Here is a 23,900-nt window from a genome sequence, read left to right on the forward strand (position 1 = left end):
GCCAGTCCTTAGCAAACCCTTTCAAACTTTTTCAGCAAGTTGGCTGTCAAAATTGTACTGATAAATGATGGGGAATAGCCTGCTCATCCTTCTGCAGCTTGCCTGCCAATGCATGCGTTGTCCCAACCAAGCACCCAAGCTAACCGGCTAAATTTGACTAGCTTGCTAGCTCGTTACTTTCAGACACAAATGAGAAATCACCTCACTGACCATTTTTCTCACCCTAGCAGAGCTCGTTAGGCTGTTTACATGTTAAATATACCGTGCCTTGCGAAAGTATTCGGCCCCCTTGAACTTTGCGACCTTTCGCAAAGTTCAAGGGGCCAAATACTTTCGCAAGGCACTGTAGTGTTTGTGACTAACTGGTACTTTCTTTGCCTACGTTTACTGACACCGGTTTACTGACAACGGTCAGCGGTGTTGCACATTCGTTCAGCATAGTTAGCTATCTAGCAAAGCGATTCACATGTCTTGCTAGCTAACCAAATGACAAGTGCATCTATAGGTGTGTAGTCACTGAAAAATTATACGAGGGGAAAAAGTCAGTCACTCACCCACTCCTATAATGACATCACATCCTCCTAGCAGCTAGCTAGCTAAAGTTAGGCTCTGTGTTTTTAGCATGCCACATAAATAGATATGCAAGCATATTAACCACATTTTGACTTACTTGTGATCATTGCCCTTGCTAGTTTTATTGACATTATTGACATTCCCAGCCTTAGTTACATTTGTCCGTTTCTGTCCAAAACATTGAATCACTGAAACTGAAACAGTGCATCCCAAATGGAGGCAGCAAACAATGTACCAGGCCAGCTGTGATTTACAACCTGATAGTAATATTTATTGGTCTGCCAAGAAATGTATTGGTGAATTATATTAATCAGCATTGAACTGCATCCATCTATTCTGCCAGCAATGCCTCAGTGTATGTCATGGGATGTTGAATCAAATATAACCTAATTTTAAAACCTCTTATGAAGTTGGTTTTGTAGCATAAACTGGGATTTTAAAAAAACTGATATTATGATTGTCTGTTTGTTTCATATCTGCAAAGTATCTAAAATGCTGTCGGTTCCCACACAAATACACACCACCATACCAACACACATAATGAAATGATTGCTGCAAAGTGCAAATGTCATCTGATCACTCCTTATATGCTGAGAGTAGTAAGCACTTCTAAGAGCAGGCTGTCAGTGTATTCTTTTGTTATCTACATGTGGGCCTTGACATACACAGAGGGCATAACACCTCACGGCTTCAGTTCAATATTTTATGATCAATCGAGGATGTGTGGAGAGGCACTACACCAGCAAAGAGAGAAGACAAATGACTCTATAGTGCAGTTTATAGGACCTGAGGTTCAATTGGCACAAATAACCAGCATTGGTTTAAAGGTTGGAGGTGATGTCAAGCCATCTACTGTAGCATAGATATCCAAAGCTTCTGCTTTTGGCATACAGTAGCTTCAATGTTCACACATAAGTGTCATACTAACAGGAATATAAGTGCAACATTTTCACATGGAAATACTGATCTGTCACAGCCGTTTATACCACTAGCTGGATTAAATGATTATGAAATCATAATACTCTCTGAAGAGACACTAAAGTGTAAAGAGGTGTCACCAGCTCAGGAATGACATTGAAGTGTCATCAATTTTGAAGAGTTTGTGATAGTTGGCATATATTAATACCACTCCGATGACAAAAGCTTTCTAATTAACTCTAAATCTGAGATTATAATTGCTTTTAGAAGATATATTTCAGTTGTAGTACACTTTAAAACCACCTACTTTAGGCTAATGTGAAAAGAAATGCTTTCAAAACACCCCTTTATGAAATAGCAGCATTTGAAAAACTCATCTCGTTCTCACCGAATCGTATCAACCTGCAAGATAAAGGCTGTTCATCTGGCTGTCACATATCAGTTGGATGACAAAACGTTAGTCTCCAAAGCAACAGAGGCCATACAGCAGTTGCATGGGAATGAAGCCCTTTTATACCCTATAGATTCAGTTTGAAAGCATTTATGACAGACAGAGTAACTCTGGTCCTATTATTGCTCATACAATTTCTTTTTGGGACAAAATTGAAAAACAGTCTAACTGCAAAACAAAATGGCATGCCTAGACTCCAATGCATTACATTTTGGAGAATGTTCTTTTTTTTAATCCCCCCCAGGGGTCCAATGTGGAATGCATACCCTTGGAAATATACCTTTAAAACATTTTTAACTAGGCAAGTCAGTTAAGAACAAATTCTTATATTCAATGACAGCCTAGGAGCAGTGGGTTAACTGCCTTGTTCAGGGGCAGAATGACAGATATTTACCTTGACAGCACAGGGATTTGATTTGCAACCTTTCGGTTACTAATCCAACACTCTAACCACTAGGCTACCTGCTGCCCCTGAACAGTGATGATTTGAAAAAGACACATACACATTACCAGGTAACACATTTTTTCTATATTTACAATTCAGGTTGGCTATGCTGGCCTATGGTGTCCCTTGGCAAACCCAACTACCGAACCTCCAATCATGGGATTTATAAATCAATTATATGGGCTCCTGAAAGGACTAATCTCTAGAATATATGAACAACTTTTGGAAAGCTCATATTCTGAGCTATCCATTAAAAAAGTATGGTCTACAGATTTAAGTGAGCTGAACAACCCTTCAACTGGAACAGAATATGGAAAAAAGTATTCTTAGAATCCCATAAATGTAGACATTTACATTTTGTTCACAGACTGTATTTAACACCAAGGAAATATTTTGCTATGAAATTGGTCCCAACTCACAACTGTTCACTGTGTCCCCTAAATCAGGTAGGCACGTTCATTCATATGATGTGGGAGTATCCCGCAGTTAAATGCTTTTAGGACATAATGTATTATTAATTTTGCTTTGCATCTACTATGTCACTTAATGACGACTAGGGGGTGGGGGGTGACTGACAAGCAACCCTTTAAGGGTTAGGGGAATGAGATAGGGGGTTGGGGTTGGAGGCCCACTTCTTTTTTGTTCTCTTTTCCTGTACATGATGAATGTATTATTACTTTAACTGTAATATGATCAAAAGGATTAATACTTTGTAGTTAGGTACCTTTTTTAAAATGTTTAATTTTCTTCTTCTGAATGTCAGCTCACAGGTACAACAATAAGATGTGTGAAATAATGAATGGAACATATGATATTAACAGAATACGAAATTATATGAACTTAAATATTGTATCTTTAAATCATCCAATGAAAAAAATGACTAAATAAATTGTCTGAATCCAAAGAGCACTTAATGATTCCTTTGGTGAGAGATTTAGTGGTGTAGTCGAAAATATCTGTCTTTTTGACAATGAAGGTAAACTGCATAAATTAAAAAGTGATAGCTTGTCTCAGAAACTTGACCACTTTTAACGGTGGCTTTCATCACTGTCCCAATGGGAGCTGTGGTACATCTAAGATACAGTTGCAGGTGATTCTTCATAGAAGAAGTGTTGGAGATGACAATGAAGGATTCCTTCAAAAGCAACTCACTAATTGCAACGTTTGTCTACTTTTCTATCTTTGCAAGCTTATAGTTGCTACTCAAAGATTATATTTGCGTGTCAATTAATGTTACAAATGTAATATTGAATACAGTATGTGATCTAAGTATAATCAGACTATAAATAAACGTCTGTAAATAAGTTAATAAAATAAACATAACAAAATCTTCCCTATTGATTGGGAGGTCTAAGATGAAGTAAATTCGAATATTCTGATTGCTCAGGCTGTTGGGTTTGATTCCTTCATGGGCCAAACACACCATGGATAAAAGTGTCAGGTAAACTGTATGACAATTTTATTAGCATAAGGACAGAAGATCCATGACAAAATGACAGAAAATCTCCCAGAGTGGAATTATGGAGCAAATCTCTGGTTCATTCCACAAAATACATTCATATTCAATCCGCAAGACATCAGGTGGAAGTCCCTATGAGGGTTTTTCTCTATGTATGAACAGAATTTCATTATGTGAATGGACTGGGGGCTAAAGTGGAATATTGACCCTTACCCCTCCAGCCATTGTAGCATTGGGTTGGATACTCATGATTCCCCACAGTGGATCCGCAAAATGAAAAATTGGCTGATGAGTGGAATGAAAATATTATTTCAACCCACAGGCAGGCTCGTGGTTCAGAACAATTATATTGGGGGTTGAAAATGTTTTAAATAAAGATACAAATATTTTCTACAAACCTAGGAGCTTTTTGTGTTGAATTGCGATGCGAATTCCATTATGTTAACGGTGAGGCAGACATAGCCTAGGCCAAGGCTATCAGCCATGCAGTGAGAGAGCGCAGGGAACTGTCCATTATTTGTCTGGTGCTGAAACATTCCTAATTTGTCCATGTGATGCAAAAATGGTAACAAGCAAAATGTAACAGGAAAAATTAAAATAAATGTTATGTGAAATCACCAGTTTGGAACTATTTTGGAGTCATTGTGGACAAGGAGGACAACAAGCTTGTAGATGGATACACAGCTTGCAAAAGTACAAGTAGGTATTTGTTACGATAATTCAGTTAATTATTACATTCAGGCTTTCGTTCAATTAGATCATACACAAGTCATATAAAGTTTAAACCTGTGCGGCTGGTAAAAGTTTGAGTCGTCAATAGCTAACTAAATAAATGTATGCTATTTTTGCAGCCTATAGCCTATTCGATTCCGGGAATTGTTTATTTAACTTTCAATTAAACAATTGTATTATCTAAACAATATTGAATGTTGCAACGATGTGCGCTGAGAGTCGGGAAGCAAGTTCAGGGAGTGAGTGTTTTAATAAATAAACACAACATAATACAGAAATAAGAAACAAAAACAACGCAGTCATGACACAGGAACAGAAACAATGACGCCTGGGGAAGGAACCAAAGGGAGTGACATATATAGGGAAGGTAATCAGGGAAGTGACGGAGTCCAGGTGAGTCTAATGACGTGGTGCACGTAACAATGGTGACAGGTGTGCGCCATAACGAGCAGCCTGGGGACCTAGAGGCCGGAGAGGGAGCACACGTGACAAATGTAAAGGTATTGTTTTGTTATGTCGTCTATAAGCTTTCATTAGGTAAGAAGAAGGCTAATTAGAAGGTTCTTCTTCAAAGCGATTTGAGTCAATGTGCTGCATAGTATTGTGAAAATAATAATAATAATAATTCTTAATTCATTGCATGGTTTCCTTTAAACCAAATGTTGAATAGACATGCAGACAAATGAATTAGTCCAGTGATAGCCTAATATCCTACTACTTTGGAGTCATAAAAACAATTAAATGAATAGATTTTATTTAGCGGGTCATGGATCGGCTCTCAGAAGAATTCTATACAGGAGGTTCAGGTTGTGGAGGAAAATCTGTCCTGATGTTGGATATCGGATGGGGCAATTAATTGATGTGGCCAGTGGGGTGCGGGTGCGGCAGAAAAAAGCTGACCCCTGCAGGACTCTACTCCCATGGTGGAAGTACGGTCAGGGACATGAGCGGGGATGTTTACCTTGAAGATGGAGCTTGCTCTCCGGGCTCTGCAGGAGGACAGAGCTCACAGAGTCCAGATTATCATAGCTGCTGCATCCCAGTGGGCCAGTACGAGTCTCTGTCACCTGCAACAGAATCAGGACAAAGATGAGAGGAACAGTAGGGGACAAAGACACCTGCAGTGTGTGTGTGTTGGAGTGAGGGGGGATAGGGGGTGATCATAGAAAGAGTTATTTTCATGAGAATTTGACTAGACTCACAAACTGAAATCCTGAGTTGAGATTTAGGACTCGATTCAATCCATAGCGCTGGAGATCTTTGCTGTAGCGCAATTGAAATGTAAAGTTAATTTCCAATGGAGCCGACATGCAGTATTTTGCGAACACGGGAACATTGTCATAACATTTATAACACACTGTATTGCAGGACTTCAGCATTACAGATTTAATCGAACCCTTACACATGCCACATACACTACATAGGTGCAGTGAAACATGTTGTTTTACAGGGTCAGCCATAGTACCATGGTGCAAATTAGGGCTAAGTGCCTTGCTCAAGGGTACATCCACAGAGTTTTCACCTGGTCATCTTTTACCTTCGAACCAGCGACCTTTCAGTTTCTGGCCAAACGCTCTAACCGGTAGGCTACCTGACGCAACATGTAACTAATCAACTAACAATATCTGCTATACATGGTTAGAAACATAGCACATACTGTATTTCTATTTAATATGGATCCCCATTAGTTTCTGCCAAGGTAGCAGATACTCTTCCTGGGTCCCAGCAAAATTAAGGCTGTGATAAATACTGATGGCTGTGATTAATTTAGCTATGGATAAGCCATTCATATTTCATAAATATCTGAACTCCATGTGCGTGCCACGCTAGCACATACATGTTCTGCGTTGCTCAGCTAAGTGAACCGTATTTGGGCCAAAGCGCAGAAGACAGCGTATGAGGTCTTTCTAAACAGCACTTCTATAGGTACCTCCTTATTTCCGTCTGCGACGTGTACCAACACCGGCTACTAAGACCTATTTTCTTTTAAGGACCTTTAAAGATGTTATTTCCTTTTAAAAGAGGCAAGACGCTAATGGACTTTTTTCTTCAATCGGTGCCTGCGCCCCACTCTCTGCTAGAGAATATCACTTCCCTTATAAAAGTCACAGACATCGCCTCTCTTCCTGCCCAAGCTTCAATCTATGGGATAATTAGGGTAGTCAAATGTGAGGGTGCTTTTAGGTCTTACTACACGTCTAACTTTAGACTTATTTAAAGACATTGCTCTTGAAAAGAAGGGTGACTTTCTTCCTTTTTATCCCCTTTTCTTCTCGTAACGAGCTGGCCGGCAGTGCTCAATAGTACTTTCACATGATTCCAAGAAGCCAGATGCGATGCTACTCAGCAATGGAGATTAAGAGAAAAAACTCTTGGCATTAACCTCAATGGAAAATCACTCAGTCTCTGGCTCAGTTAGAAAACTCTTAGCTTGAATGAGGGGGGTTGCGTTGGCAGCTTGCATGAAGTCCAATCTCGTGAATAGGGGTTATCGAAGATGCGGGGAGGGTCCATAGTCAAATACTTAATGGTGAACAAACATGATATACAGCTACATTGATAGAGAGCGCAGATACAGTGATGGGTAAATCAGATCCTCAATTCACCCAGTAAAATGTGTTTGTGTCCTTAAAGGCCCTATTTCTCCCTTCCTGCTTGGAACATGCTGGTTAAATCAACATTGTTTCCACATCATTTCAATAAAATGACATTGAATCAATGTGGAATAGATGTTGAATTGATGTCTGTTCCCAGTGGACATTTTCCCATCTTTCATTGTGATTCGGGGCCAGATGGCAGGCTGACAAGCAGGAAATTAGACAGATGTATATCTTACCCTTGACGTCACTCTGTTGTGGGGTAAAACTGAGAGTGATAGGCTCCCAATAAGCTTCGCAATAACATTGCTTAACATTAAAGTGCATGTCCCTTCCTACCAAATGGTAAATATGTTATGTTTTGAGCACAATAGACAACATAATTTGGATCTGTTTATTATTTAAGAGTATCTAAAGTTAGGTATGCTTGCAGCAGCCATACCACTGCAACTGTCCACCACTGCAAACTCCAAAATGTCAGAAAGCTACAGTAAAGTTACTGACTGAGAATCCAAAACAAGAACTTTTCGAATTTCTCTGCAGCCCTGCATAAAGTTTCAAAGTAGATTGATTACTGTGCTTGCCTGGCCTATCAAACCCTGGCATCTTGATGGGTGCTGACAGGGTACTTTTCTCCCGTTGCTTATCACATAATAAATGACTTCCTATAAAGGTCGTATTGCATGATGCATGGTAACCTAGCAGAGTGAATAACTGGTCTTTATATAACCTCTGGGCAACCCCATTGTTGGCAAAACATGCACGTGCATGCATACACACACTCACTCACAATGTCACACATACTGTACACACAACTGTGTGCACTGTGAATGCAGAAAATACATCAGACATTTTCCCTCGATCAATGTGTGCTATAGTGCAAGAATCATATTGTCAAAAGGAGGGAAAATATAAGATTACTGTCCTTGGTAAACCACCACTGATTCTCACTCACTCATTCACTCACTCACTCATTCACTCACTCACTCACTCACTCACTCACTCACTCACTCACTCACTCACTCACTCACTCTCACACTCCATTTATTGGTTTGCCAGATTATAAAAACGGCATACGACGTAATAAAAATACAAGGAGCAATCAAAGAGCTGAAACAGGCCAAGGGGGATTTAGAGGATTTGGATTATTAAGCGGAACACAACTCAGAATCCCAGTGGGGCCATACTGTTTCATAGTCCTATCTTTAAACCATGGCTCTAGAACACGCTCTCTTTGATCTCCAAAATCCAGTATACCTACACTCTGACAAAAAAGGTGCTATCTAGAACCTTAAAGGGTTCTTCGGCTTTCCCTATAGGAGAACCCTTTGAAGAACCCTTTTTGTTTCGAGGTAGAACCCTTTTGTGTTCCATGTAAAAGTAGAACCTTTCTACAGAGGGTTCTACATGAAACCCAAAGGGGTTCTACTTGGAACCAAAAAGGGTTCTCTTATGTGGACAGCCGAAGAACCCTTTTGGAACCCTTTTTTCTAATAGTGTAGAATCATAAGCATATTTGGATTATAATGAGAGGAACAATGTTATCCTGTGTTTGTCAATTTTAGGATTTGTTTGAATTGCATACTCAATCTTTGTCCAGAGCAGGATAATTGGTTTGTGTTAGAGTGAAAACATACTATAGTACATTGCATCCTATCCATCTCTTCTCATTTAGATGGATCCCACTAACGGTTATAGCATATTTCCTGTCAATTATGTGCACAATGGATTGCTAAGAGCATGTCACGCTGGAAGCCTCAGGAGCAATGGCATTTCAATATGTTATGTAACGGGGATGAGTGGCAACGTTATGTCTAATACCCATTTTGTTTAACAATATCACCATGTATTTTTAATTAACACCTATTCAATTATTCACATTATATGCCATTTTCATGGTGTCTGTGATTCATAAGGACTCAAGTGAACTTCATGCACTGTTGCAGTCATTATTCAAAATGTATAATTGTAGATTTTTCCCTCCAGCACCGACTGACAGAAAAACTATGGCTGCAATAAGACTGGCTTCAGGAGGCGTTATTGCAAGCTTGCTGAAGTTCAGGAAATTGCTTGCCCTTGCAGCTCAGATGAAGCACAATCAACCAATCAATCCTTCTTCGCCCCTTGCTCTTTGTTTCAGAGAAATATGTAATTAACTACTAACTTACATCCATGTATCCCACCAGATCACAAGGTGCTTGTAATTTCAAGACGAATTAACTTACCACATTCACCAACAATGAGCCCACATGGCAGTCATTTTGTGCTGCACATCTACACTTTATTACGGCAGTGTAGAGGTGAGGAGTATTACTACTGACAACGTTTGTGGTATAGCTACAGTTAGTGAATCAAGGCACAGTTATTAGCATTACTGCTTATCAAAGGCGTCAAGACATTGCCTAGCCCTGTCCTCTAGCCATTTCAGAAATATTTGCTGTCACACAACTCTGGTGACAGCAGGTAGGATTAAAAATCATGTTAGCCTGAGAGAAGGAGGGAGAGAGGGAACGAAGGAATAGATTGGGACTTGAGGGAGGGATACATCCAGTATGATGGAGTGTCTTCATCAAGGGAATGCTGTCACAGCAGAGCTTTCTTAATGTGCCTATCACCTGCCACTCACCTAATGACTTTCTATTTCTGGAAACAGGGAAATGAAGGGAGAAGCTCCCCAGTAACTCTTCATGGCTGGACACATCTCAGAGTAAGTTTGCTTTTGGAATGTAATGTGATTCCATGGAATGTAATAATTACACTGTATCACATGGCCTACCCGCAAAACTCATGATATGTCAGTTGGTAAAATTGGTAGTGCTAAAACTGAGTACCAACATATAAAATACAAATGCATTCATTAGGCCACAACCCTCCCCAAACAAGTAATCCTAGCTGAGTTAAATTCACACCCCCAAAAAATCTGGGTCACCCCAAAAAACAATTTCAATATTTCAGACACATTTGGCTCCACACTACTCAAGAGGACTGTGGACCACATAGGTGGCAATCAGAAAGGAGAAACAGGATTCTGGCCTGTCCCATAGATCCGGCATGGACGCCTGGAAAAACAACTGCTGCATCATCAGTAAATCTGCATATTGAATCCTAGTGTAAATCAGGCCAGCAGAGTGACTCTTCAGGGAGGTGACCTTGTGGGAACATTGGCCAGCGTCCCACAGGAGAAACCATATTCCGACCACCCCTGCATAATCATCCATGGTCTTTGTCACAGATAAACAGTCTGCTCATAACATTGAATTTTTTCCTCCATCTTTCATTAAAACACCCTACTGGGCATCTTATTTTCCTTCTTAAATGATCCCCCCTCCAAGAGTGCTATCTTGCAGCCAGCTTTTGGATCCTGCTACACAGAAGCACACGTCTTACTTTTTAATTCTAACGGGAGGGGGATTGTGCCGTGCACAGTTTGACGCATGTTGTTCATTCTGTTGTGCTGTTCTTTATTTCGCTTAGTGGGCTACTGTACATTTCTGATTTAGGCTATGCTACAGTTTTAGACAGTATGTTGTGTCCCAATTACTTGTTTGTTTGCCCTGCTGAGGCATGGGTGGATGGAAAGACAAACAAATAGGTAGCCAGACTAGTAAGCACAATGAAAGATAGTTGGCTCTGAATGAATGACGGGGTAATGGACGGGTTGTCACATGAGTTGACGCTGGAGAGACGAAGCAGGTACGGGGAGTAAAACATTTAATAAATAACGGACATGGAACGAGACAGGAACAGCGTCAACAAACTAATACTAAAGACAAAAACAATACAATGCAGCCGTGGGGAACAGAGCTGGGGAACTGACAAATATAGGGGAGGAAATAAACAGGTGATAAGTGCTGATGCGCGTGACGAGGAAGGCAGGTGTGCGTGATGGATGGCAGGAGTGTGTGATGCAGGGCAACCTGGCGCCCTGGGCGGGGAGCAGTCGTGACAGTACCCCCCCCCCCCCCCCCCCCTGTTGGGGCGCCATACGGCGTCCCACCTGGGCGAACTGACCGAGACATGGGCGCTGGGCAAGCCGGCTGCAGAGGTGGAGACCGATGATCCGGAGGAGAGTGACGTTGGATGGGAAGCCACCGAACCAACCGAGGTAAGGAAACCTCTCGAGCCAGCCAGGGCGTGGAAGCCCGACGGGCTGGCTTAGGCACCCCCGGTTCCATCGGCGGCAGAATCCACCCCGACGTCACCAACAAAACAAACGACAAACAAAAAAAACTCCTGGACCGGCTGGGCGAACAAGAACTGACAATCCGGCTGAGGCCCGACGTGGGATGTGTGCCATCCGAGCCAACTGGGGCAAAGAAACCTCTCGAGCCAGTTAGGGCGTGGAAGCCCGACGAGTTGGCTAGGCACGCCCGGTTCCATCGGTGGCGACCCAGAGCCGATGTCTCCATACCAACCGGAACGCCAGTACTCCCCGATGCTTCGTATGTTGGCTGCTGCATTCTGTCACATGAGTTGACGCTGGAGAGACGAAGCAGGTACGGGGAGTAAAACATTTAATAAAGATGGACATTGAACGAGACAGGAACAGCGTCAGCAAACTAATACTAAAGACAAAAACAATAAAATGCAGGCACGGTGAACAGAGCTGGGGAACTGACAAATATAGGGGAGGAAATAAACAGGTGATAAGTGAGTCCAGGTGAGTCCAATAACGCTGATGCGCGTGGTGAGGGAAGGCAGGTGTGCGTGAAGGATGGCAGGAGTACGTGATGCATGGCAACCTGGCACCCTCAAGTGCCCAGGGGAGGGAAGAGCGGGATCAGATGTGTCACGGGTTGATCAATAGAAATATGGATGGATGGATATTGCTGTGTATACACTGAATGTACAAAACATGCTCTTTCTATGACAGACTGACCAGGTGAATCCAGGTGAAAGCTATGATCCATTAATGATGTCACTTGTTACATCCACTTCAATCAGTGTAGATGAAGGGGAGGAGACAGGTTAAAGAGAGACAATTGAGACATGGATTGTGTATGTGTGCCATTCAGTGGTTGAATGGGCAAGATAAAATATTTAAAGTGCCTCTGAACAGAGTATGGTAGTAGATGCCAAGCGCACCGGTTTGTGTCAAGAACTGCAACGCTGCTGGGTTTTTCACACTCAACCGTTTTCCCGCGTGTATAAAGAATGGACCACCACCCAAAGGACATCCAGCCAACTTGACACAACTGTGGGAAGCATTGGATTCAACATGGGACAGCATCCCTGTGGAACGCTTTCAACACCTTATATAGTCCATCCTCCGGCAAATTGTGCTGTTCTGAGGGCAAAAGGGGGTGTACACTCAGTGTATGTAATTGCAAGAGCAGTAGAAAAAAATGTATGCTCTTGGCAACTTTAGTTGTGAAGAACAGTTCTATATTCTAGGAGACAAATTAAGTACTGTGGGAATCCTCCTATAGGATCTCAGTAACCACAGGTCAGCCCTGCCGTGTGTGTGTGTTCCCTTTAGTTGAATTCCATAAAAGCTGATGTGCCAGTTAGATCGTTAAAGATTGACATCGACATTGGAAGTCTATCCATGCACTGAGGATGTCGGGAAAGGCCTTCAAAACCAGCCACTAGGGCCATCACAAGTAAACTTGGGTTTTGCTAAGGCATTGTGGACAGGGTTGGCGAATGGGTATAATCCCATGACTCTGGATCAGAAGGTTGCGTGTGAGATCCCAGTTGTGGATACTGGTTTAAAATGTTTTGTTTTAACCCTATCCTAAACTTAACACTTAAAAACGTCATGTTTGGAGAACGTGGATGAACATCTAATTCTGCAATTTCAGCATATAATGTACACATTCACATTTCAACGCACACACATGGCACTCCAAGACTTCACAGCCCCAACAAACAATCTGCCAGTTACAGAGACACTTTGGCCCAAAAACCTTGTTTGTTTGGAGTTCTGCTATTAAGCCACCCATGGGGCTGTGAATGTTTTGCAGCCAAAAAGAATGGAGGTGATGGTTGAGGCTTCCAGGCCACAAACATTCATTGGTTTGGGCAGATAAATCCCTGGCTTGCCCTGGGTGTCACCGGGGCATTGGGGAGATGTCTTAGTTTTGATTAACGTTTGCAAGTTTCTGGAACTTAAGCAGTGCTAAGGCTTGGGGAGATGGGGGGGACGGGCCAGGGATGAGGAGTTGATAAATATAGCCCAGCTTGGCAGATCAGTGGATGCTCTCAGGCCATCCCCACTAATGCACACATACTAATGCCTGTACACTACTGTTCATTTTTCTGCTACAGCCTCAACTATTGAAGTGTCCTCCAGCAAGAGGTATCTGGGGGGAGAGAGTGTACAGACTAAAAAAGATTAGGGGTTACTCTAGACATATGACTAACAATGTGTATGTCTGGTGCATGCATGCGTGGATGTGTGTGTGTGTGCATGCATGTGTGTTTGAGAGTGTGATAACATGATAACATGAGGATATGGAAAATTGTGAAAGGGAAATGAAATACCAAAACTAGCCATCTCCAGAGCTTAAAACGCACATTTCACTAAGTAAACCCAGTACTTAACTCAAACCCTACACAGTAAATGTGCTTACTCGCCAGACAGGAAACAGTCTTAGTTTTCATCTCTATTGATGTCTTTGTGCCTGTGTTTTCTCCATAGACCGCAGCGTCTCACTGTGAAGTTTGACTCCCAGCCATATTAAATCAATATTGGAAGTGCAGGGCCTTGTTCTGTGTCTATAGATCCAGGCTGTGCGTCAGACTCAGCTTCCTCTCCACGTACAGATCGTTGTCTGTCTGCTACGTGACTGTAGGACCAGCGGCTGACTTTACTTCTGCCATCACCTTCTATATATAGTGGGAGAGATTGGCCCAGCCACAACAGATTTTGGATGATAGTACTTCTGACAAAGCATAAACCTTTCAATAGTATGTGTATCAGCTTTCATTAATGTGGGCAGTGGCCTCAAATAATATTATTTTTGCTTTAAATTTTTCCCTCTTTTCCAGTCAAAACAGAACAAAACCGATCCTATTTCATATTGGGAATCAATGAAAATGGATTTTCTGTTATACTGTTTTCCTCCTCCTAAATTCGGTCTAATTTAGTCTTTCTTGTTATATGGTATTTTGTTCCCTTCAAGTGTCTTTGTTTTGCTTATTTGAAATATATATGAAGTGTTTCTTCCTTATCTAATGCCTGAAGGATCAATTGTTCATTCCACTTAAATTGAAGATAGGATCAACATATTTTATTGAATGAATTGAATGTGATAAGTGTTTTTGTTGATTTGATAACCCTTCTGACTCACTAAATAAACTCTCTCCTCAGTTGAGACATGTGATGAGATATTGTATATGATTAATGTAATTGTAGTGTAAGACAGATTGAATTATTAGTCATGTACTCAGTGTAAAACTATTCTTGACATTGAGTAGTCACATTCTTTGATGCCGCATGATTGAGGATAAACGCACGCACACACGCACGCGCGCGCACACACACACACACACACACACACACACTTCAAAATACTCAGAGATCTCCCACATACACAGTCCAACTATTCAACACCGGTATGACTCAGAGATAGTGCAGGTTTGTCAGTCAAGAAGATAGTCAGGACAGGTCTTCTCTGGCTCCACACAGTGTGGCTGGTTCCAGTGGCTATACTGTTGAGAATGCGCTGTGTGTGCTTCTTCCCTCCTCAACTCTTCGCCCAGCCCTGACTCAGCAGCCATTGTCAATTCTGTTTAATTGTGTCATGCTTGATTTCCTGCTTCCCAGCACCCTGTCTGCCAGAACCTCTTCATCCACCTGTCACATAGGACTTCAAAAAGACGGCAACACACTCTCCAGGGTGGCTAGGATGGGGCTGGAGGTGTGTGTGATAGTCATGTGTTTGTGTACCAGAACAACATCATGTTTGTCGAAATGTGGTTTATATCACAAAAGCTTAGTTAAAGATCACTTGTGGGATCACCAAACAGTGCTCAGACATTACACTACTTCTCAAACTCATTCCTTTGATGTCCAACTACTGTGACACATTTGAACTTATTTATATACTGTATTTTTGTGTGTGTAAAGATGCATACCTTGATGGCATTGGTAGAGATCTGGATCTCATGGAGTTTCCTCATGGTGCCATCTCGGTCAATGAAGTAGGAGGAGGCCAGCTGGTGCAGGGCCTCCACGTTCTGAGTGGCGTTGACCAACTTTCTGTCCAGCTTGTTCTTGGCCATGTACATGGTCAATGCCTCCTCACCTACAGGGAAGACAGGAAGTGGAACTTATTTTATGATACAGTACAATAAAATACCATAGTTGACTTACTATTTTGCCTGGTAGCAGTATTCATTCATGTACAGTATGCACACTTTGTTGTCCATCGGTGGCTAGTAGCCATGGGGCTGCTGAACAGTGGGACAAAGGACAGATGCAGGCCCAATACACGTCGGACAGTAGGCCGCAGAGACTTTGAATAAGTGAACATGTAAACTTTTCAGTTTCCCGTACTGCTGCATGTGATATATCGTGTTGTGTTTGTGTATTTGTATGCTGAAGTCACAGAATGATTTTCCATGTAAATGGACAATAAAGTACATCATATCATTAAGCAACAAATATTACTGAAGTTTCCAAGCCATCTCTATAACGTCACTGTAATTATAATGTCTGGAGTGACTATAACTGCCATTTATACATCAAAATGTCACCAGAAACTGTTTATTATCCCCCTAATAACTCCATATTATGTGTTTATAAAGGTTGAATATGTTAAGGGCGTAAGTGAGTGGATTGCTTTCACACCGAGGGAATGACCTTTAGAAGTAAACATCCTGATACCGCAGGGGAAGAAGTGAACACTCCAGCAGAAAGGCCTGAACCTTTACACAGCAGCAAACAATGACTCTGTGATCTACTGTAAGTGTACGCATGCCAACGCCTGTTTGTTGACACTTCGTAAAGGTTGAACAGCTCATTTTCCCTCCGCCGCCCTCTCCTTGCCGTTCAAAGAGCATACAAGCCAAGTTGTCTGGAACTCATTCAAGAACATGTCACATATGTTCACGACCCCCCGCATCGTGATTGGTTATTTGGCCCTTGGCGATGCATTGGGATTGGTCACTTAGCTTGTGGTGGCTGTGACCGGGGGGGGGCGACAGTCAGCCCCAATGTCTCATGTCTGGTTGAAACAGCAGTACCATGGCATGGAAGGAGGATAGCCCCACTCTCTCTCTACTCTCCCTGCTCTTCCCTGGGGGAAGGAAGGTTACGCACACACCCTTGACCTACTGCACAAAGATAATGATACAACATTAACCCTCTATCGCTATAGCTTTGCCCCTCTCTGGCTTATGTGGAAGTAGGTCTACTGTACATAAATATGTGACTTTACTGCTTTTGCCCCAGTGAAGTCAGGCCCTAGCTATATTTTATCTTTGTGGGTGATCTTTTCATAAAAAATACATTGTCTTACATTTTACTGGGCAGCTCTTTGGCGCTGTGCCTCGATAATGACTAAATTGATTCATACCTATAGCTGAGCCTTCAGCGTCCTAAGCTCTGTCTCAGCCTATGGTCAATGATGTCATTCCCATTTTTATGGATATACATTATTGCCATACAGGGCCCCGATTTTATTGGCTACTGTAATGAAATAATACAAGATGATGGATATATAAAAGCAATATATGAGGGGAAGGTATTGATTTGCCTGTATATCATTAACACCGTCTGCTGTCTGGTGCTAGGAGTGCTACTGGTGCTTAAAAGCAATGGAATTGTTAGACATAGGTACTCTATTGTGGAGTTAATGGTACCTGTGTGGGTTACAGGATATACTACATTATACTATTATACTGCACAATGGCAACATGTGCAGTGTTCAATAGTGTCTGCAGACCTGCAAACACACATGCACATACTACACACACATACATGCATGCCCACACACGCACACACACACACACACACACACACACACACACACACTCACACACTCACACATACGCCATCACACATTCTCAATGGGGCCGGCCATCAGACGGACCTATTTTTTCCAATTAAACAGAGACTCCTTTTAGCTCATAAAGTGAGTCTGACGAAGAGAACATCATCTTTTCTGTACTCCTTTATCACCTTAGATGTAATAGCTGTGGGCCTGCAGGCCAGCTTTCAGTACACTCCTGGTTTCTGGGTTTATCGGCTCACATAATGGTGTTTCTTTAATGTGCAACCCAGAGATTAAGATGAGTGACTTCTAGGCCATAACTCTCTGAAATGCCTTCAAGGTTATACATGATATGGTGAAACTTAGTTAGTTGGGAGAGAGAGGGGGAAGAAAGACCGAGAATTGAAGAAAGAGACACAAACAAGAAAGAGTAAGAGAGAGAAGAGAGAGAGAGAGAGAGCGCGAGAGAGAGAGAGGGAAAGAGGAAGAGAGAGAGAGAGAGAGAGAGAGAGAGAGAGAGAGAGAGAAGAAAGAGGAAGAGAGAGAATGAAAACAGTGAAAAGAGAGAGAAGAGAAATAAAGACAACATGCAACATTGCAATCAGTTCTTTGTGTCAAGATTCCTTATATCATTACCTTTAATAACGTCTGCATTTGTGGTAGTAGTGAATCATCCTCCTAGGAGTGAGTTTTATATTGAACGTATTTATATTTTACCTAAGCATCATATTTCACCACAATATTACATTTCTGAATTCCATAATGAATGTGTTAGGGAAAATCACCTTGAAGGCTTGTATATATGATATTGCAACTCTAAATGTCTACCTATGAAATCCCCCACTTTCACTTTAACTGAATTATTGAAGCTGACTGTTTGACATTCAAGTGAAATCCTAGATTTAAACAGAAAAGATATGTTTCTAAAGCAGGGCCTTGCCTGTAAAATGCATGAGCTCCAAAATCGTCAGCGACAGGTTGATACAAAATGTTGAATCAGATAAAACCACCTCAAATGTTATCTTAACAGGACAGAACCATGAGAAGAACCAGTGCAGGTTTTAGAGGGGGTTACCATTCTATCATTACCAGCTATGCATAAGCTCATTTGACTGTCAAAACTACCAATTTACCAATTGATATCCCATCTATTTCCCCATCAAGAAGGTGGCATGGACAATGGACATTACCTTGTACGTATATAACAGGGCTTTGCCCAAATAAAGTAATGGGGGGAAAAATTGTCGAACCAACCACAATAAGGAGTAGCCCGGGAGGGCATTTAATGGCCCACCACTGTTGTCTTAGTAAAGTAGAAGTAGATATATGCTTTCTCACCTCCCAAGGTGGCGGATATCAGGATGTGGGTTCCATACTTCTTGATGATGGTGTCGATGAACTGTTGAGTGGAGGGTCGTCGCCCTAGCAACCGGACACTGCGCTGGAAGTCTGGCATGAGCGGCACAGGGTTCCGGATCAGGTCCCTCCTCTCAATGGCTGTGTTCCTCACCTTCCAACGCGCAAACTCCCTACAAGAAAAACAGAATAGGTAAATGCTTATGTCTTAATATATTCATTGATGTCATTATGACAATCATTTATGCAACATCAAAATGTAAGGTCATTTTACAATTGGCACCTGCTATAGCAAGCATCTTCGCAGTTGACGTGATGTCACAAATGCCATACTCGTCTAACGTCCAAAACGGCATTGGATTATTTAGTTAATGTTCACAATAGCTAGTGGCAATGTTATCACAAGAGCGTAAGTAAATTGTGATCACATCCTTATTGAAAGAAAACTGCTGTATTGCCATCACTAAGTAAGAGAAAAAACATAGAAGCACTTGGTACTCGGTAATGACATTGAATTAGCTGATTTAGCTCTGCCTCAAGCAGAAAACTGCCAGTGAACATGATCTCCCGCCATCGAGACACCATGTTATCTAATCAAGGCAAATGCCAAGCATGGCTGTGGGCTATCGCCTTTTCTCTGTAGGTCCTGATTGTGTTTGCTAAGTAATAAATGATCATCATCAAACCCAACCTAAATCTGGGTCCTGCAATCAGGCAAAAAGCCTGGATCTGTAATCGAATCCCAATCATAGACCTAGATTCTCAAAGACATATGAATTGCACTCAAATGTCTATTATAGATATCCCATACAAAACAAACCAAGGACCTCAGCCACCCAAGCCACGACCTGTTCACCCCGCTACCATCTGTGGAGACAGTACAGGTGCAGCAAAGCTGGGACCGAGAGACTGATAAACAGCTTCTATCTCCAGGACATCAGACTCTTAAACAGTCCCCACTAGTCGGCCTCCACCCAGTACCCTGCCCAGAACCTTAGTCACTGTTACTAGCTAGCTATTACCCTGTGCCTTAGAGACTGCTGGCCTATATACATAGTCATGGAGTCATGGAATAATGTTCACTTTAATAATGTTTACATACATTTTTACCCACTGCATATGTGGTTGGCGCCCCCCTCGGGCATGGGGGAGATCTTTGTGGGCTATACTCGGCCTTGTCTCGGGGTAATAAGTTGGTGGTTGAAGATATCTGTCACGCCTTGGTCTTAGTATTTTGTGTTTTCTTTAATTATTTGTTCAGGCCAGGGTGTGACATGGGTTATTGTGTTGTCGTATTGTTTTTTTTTGTAGGCATTGGGATTGTGGTTGATTAGGGGTGTGTCGAGTGTAGGCTTGGCTGCCTGAGGCGGTTCTCGATCAGAGTCAGGTGCTTCTCGTTGCCTCTGATTGGGAACCGTATTTAGGTAGCCTGAGTTTCGCTTTGTCTTTCGTGGGTGATTGTTCCTGTCTCTGTGTAGTTTCACCAGATAGGCTGTATTAGGTTTCACGTTCCGTTTGTTGCTTTGTATTTTTGTATCGTCATTAGTTTCATTAAAATCATGAGTAACCTCCACGCTGCATTTCGGTCCTCTCTTTCTACAAACGAAGAACGCCGTTACAATATCCTTCTAGTGGTGTGGGGGCTGCGCTTTGGCAAAGTGGGTGGGGTTATATCCTGCCTGGTTGGCCCTGTCCGGGGGTATAGTCGGATGGGGCCACAGTGTCTCCCGATCCCTCCTGCCTCAGGTTCCAGCAATTATGCTGCAATAGATTGTGTCAGGGGCTAGGGTCAGTCTGTTATATCTAGAGTATTTCTCCTGTCTTAATTTCAGTATATTCTCTCTCTCTCTCTCTCTCTAGTCCACCTGGTCGTGCTGCAGCTCCAGTTTCAACTGTTCTGCCTGTGACTATGGAACCCTGACCTGTTCACCGGATGTTCTACCTTGTCCTTGACCTGCTGTTTTCGACTCTCTCTCTCTCTACAGCACCTGCTGTCTCTAACTCTGAATGATCGGCTATGAACAGGTGCTGACCTGTTGCACCCTCTACAACCACTGTGATTATTATTACTTGACCCTGCTGGTCATCTATGAACATTTGAACATCTTGGCCATGTACTGTTAAAATCTCCACCCGGCACAGCCAGAAGTGGACTGACCACCCCTCAAGAGCCTGGTTCCTCTCTAGCTTTCTTCCCAGGTTCCTGACTTTCTAGGGAGTTTTTCCTAGCCACCGTGCTTCTACATCTGCATTGCTTGCTGTTTGTGGTTTTAGGCTGGGTTTCTGTACAGCACTTTGTGACATCAGCTGATGTAAGAAATAATCATTTTGATTGATTGATTGATACTGTATTCCAGTCCTGGCACATCCCATATAACTACTGATTGTACTGTACACACCTTTTCTATTATACTGTCCATAGTGTATTTACTCACCATTAAACGTTCTGATGTTTCTTAATTTCTTTAGTAAAACTTGTTGGGGATTACGTGTGTATTGCTTATTATTGCTATGTATTACTGCACTGTTGGAGCTAGGAACACAAGCATTTCGCTACACCTGCCATTACATTTGCAAATCTGTGTATGATCTTGATTTGATTTGGAATCAATTCTGACCTATTGTGTAAATGGTATGGTCTAGTATCTGTAATAGGACTTCTGGTATACTAATACTGGTATACTAATATCATTACCCTGGGTCTTTGGACACTGTGCTATCTAACCTCCAAACAAGCTTCAATGCCATACAACACTCCTTCCGTGGCCTCCAACTGCTCTTAAACGCTAGTAAAACCAAATGCATGCTTTTCAACCGGTCGCTGCCTGCACCTGCATGCCCGACTAGCATCACCACCCTGGATGGTTCCCGACCTAGAATATGTGGACGTCTATAAGTACCTAGGTGTCTGGCTAGACTGCAAACTCTCCTTCCAGACTCATATCAAACATCTCCAATCGAAAATCAAATCAAGAGTCGGCTTTCTATTCCGCAACAAAGCCTCCTTCACTCAAGCCGCCAAGCTTACCCTAGTAAAACTGACTATCCTACCGATCCTCGACTTCGGCGATGTCATCTACAAAATGGCTTCCAACACTCTACTCAGCAAACTGGATGCAGTCTATCACAGTGCCATCCGTTTTGTCACTAAAGCACCTTATACTACCCACCACTGCGACTTGTATGCTCTAGTCGGCTGGCCCTCGCTACATATTCGTCGCCAGACCCACTGGCTCCAGGTCATCTACAAGTCTATGCTAGGTAAAGCTCCGCCTTATCTCAGCTCACTGGTCACGATGGCAACACCCATCCGTAGCACGCGCTCCAGCAGGTGTATCTCACTGATCATCCCTAAAGCCAACACCTCATTTGGCCGCCTTTCGTTCCAGTACTCTGCTGCCTGTGACTGGAACGAATTGCAAAAATCGCTGAAGTTGGAGACTTTTATCTCCCTCACCAACTTCAAACATCAGCTATCTGAGCAGCTAACCGATCGCTGCAGCTGTACATAGTCTATTGGTAAATAGCCCACCCTTTTCACCTACCTCATCCCCATACTGTTTTTATTTATTTACTTTTCTGCTCTTCTGCACACCAATATCTCTACCTGTACATGACCATCTGATCTTTTATCACTCCAGTGTTAATCTGCAAAATTGTAATTATTTACCTACCTCCTCATGCCTTTTGCACACATTGTATATAGACCCCCCCTTCGTTTTCTACTGTGTTATTGACTTGTTAATTGTTTACTCCATGTGTAACTCTTTGTTGTATGCTCACACTGCTATGCTTTATCTTGGCCAGGTCGCAGTTGCAAATGAGAACTTGTTCTCAACTAGCCTACCTGGTTAAATAAAGGTGAAATAAAAAATAAAAAATAAATAAATAAAATGGCTAGGGCAACTACTAAAGTGTTAGCTATGTAATCCAACAAATAAGAAAACCCTTCTACATCTATTACATTGCACAGTTGTCCAGGCGTTACTCAGTATTATCTCCCCTCTATTCATTTTAACAATGGCGTAGCTATTACATAATCAGCCTTTTCCATATGTGTTTGACGCAGTATGATGTGCCGTGACTGGCCCTGCCTAGGTCAGGGGTGTCTGATATATAAATATCCCCCCAGCTATAAATCTTTGATTTTTTATTCTTTGTCTGAAATAATCCCGCTGGTGGAGCAGTTGTCCTTTTAATTTCCCCTGAGACAGCTTACACTTTGCATGTTTAGCAACACAGGCCCGCAAAACAATTGTTACATGTTGAATGGGGGGAGGGGGATGGTGCTGTAATAAAAATGTCACTTGGCAGCTGGAAGCGGAAGGCTAGGTATCCACGTACAATTAAGTCTACCTGCATGAGGCCGGCTCACATACTGCGTGCTGGGTACCAGAACAATTTGGATTCTGACACCTTGGAAGTCAGACAGATTTGTAAATCTCATTCAACAGGGTCCTCCTGCAACGTAAGAGGATTTTATGAGAGACCACATTTGTTTGGGAGAGACACCACTGGCCGTTAATTCAATTTTGAAGCAGGTTTTTTTCCCCCATCTACCCTATCATACTCATGCACACCCACACACACCTGCACGAAAGCACCCACACCTGCACGATAGCACACACACACACACACACACTCACAGCCATTGATGGAGGTGTTGTGGCTCCATGACAGGTGAATCTCACTCTCTCAGCCTTTTTGAAAAGCATCTAAGCGCTTTCTAATTACCGCTCTTCAAGAGGATGGGAACACATGTATACAAATTGCATTGTGTCTGGTTTTGCATCAACAAATCTGAAGGTAAAGTAGGGCAGATAATGAGGCATATTAAGTCTCCACATGAAATCACTCATGAGATAGGTAGCGTACTTGCATGGTTGTGTGTCTGTGTGTGTGAGTCCATTATGTGCGTGGGTGTGTAATTGTATACTGTGTGTGTATATGCAAGCTTCTGTATATGAAAGTGTGTGTGTGTGTGCTTCTTTGTGTGTGTGTGTGTGTGTGTGTGTGTGTGTGTGTGTGTGTGTGTGTGTGTGTGTGTGTGTGTGTGTGTGTGTGTGTGTGTGTGTGTGTGTGTGTGTGTGTGTGTGTGTGTGTGTGTGTGTGTTTGCGTGCGTGCGTGCGTGCGTGTGTGTGTGTGTGTGTGTCATTGGGCAATTGTCTAAGTACGAGTGAGGGAGAGATGGAGATAAAGAGAGAGAGAGAAAGACAAATAGGAAGGGCAAAATGAAGAAAGCTACATTCTGGTCCAATTTGTGCTTATCTCTCCACTGTGTTTGGCTCACGATCCAGCAGCAGCCCTACTCAGTTTTCTCATTTGCTGCAACCCCGTCCTTTGGATCAATGTCAATGAGGAAGTCAAAGTGTTGAAACGACCGCAGTGAAACGACCCCGTGGTTTAGCGTTGGACTTTATCCTCTAT

General features: G+C 42.4%; 1 protein-coding gene across 3 annotated transcripts in view; it reads right to left on the reverse strand.

Annotated features, from left to right (window-relative positions):
- The window catches only part of LOC109874407 (BMP/retinoic acid-inducible neural-specific protein 1), a 117,482-nt gene that overhangs the window by 35,334 nt on the left and 58,248 nt on the right, over window positions 1–23,900 (reverse strand). For all 3 annotated transcript variants that reach the window (XM_020466292.2, XM_031809551.1, XM_031809550.1), the window contains 3 exons: window positions 18,455–18,645; window positions 15,258–15,427; window positions 5,540–5,645 (listed from right to left, as the gene is read on the reverse strand). In XM_020466292.2, the coding sequence (XP_020321881.1) occupies window positions 5,540–5,645; window positions 15,258–15,427; window positions 18,455–18,645 (467 nt within the window). The remainder of the gene's footprint in view (window positions 1–5,539; window positions 5,646–15,257; window positions 15,428–18,454; window positions 18,646–23,900) is intronic.

This window comes from Oncorhynchus kisutch, linkage group LG29 (assembly GCF_002021735.2).
Source record: "Oncorhynchus kisutch isolate 150728-3 linkage group LG29, Okis_V2, whole genome shotgun sequence".
Lineage (NCBI taxonomy): Eukaryota > Metazoa > Chordata > Actinopteri > Salmoniformes > Salmonidae > Oncorhynchus > Oncorhynchus kisutch.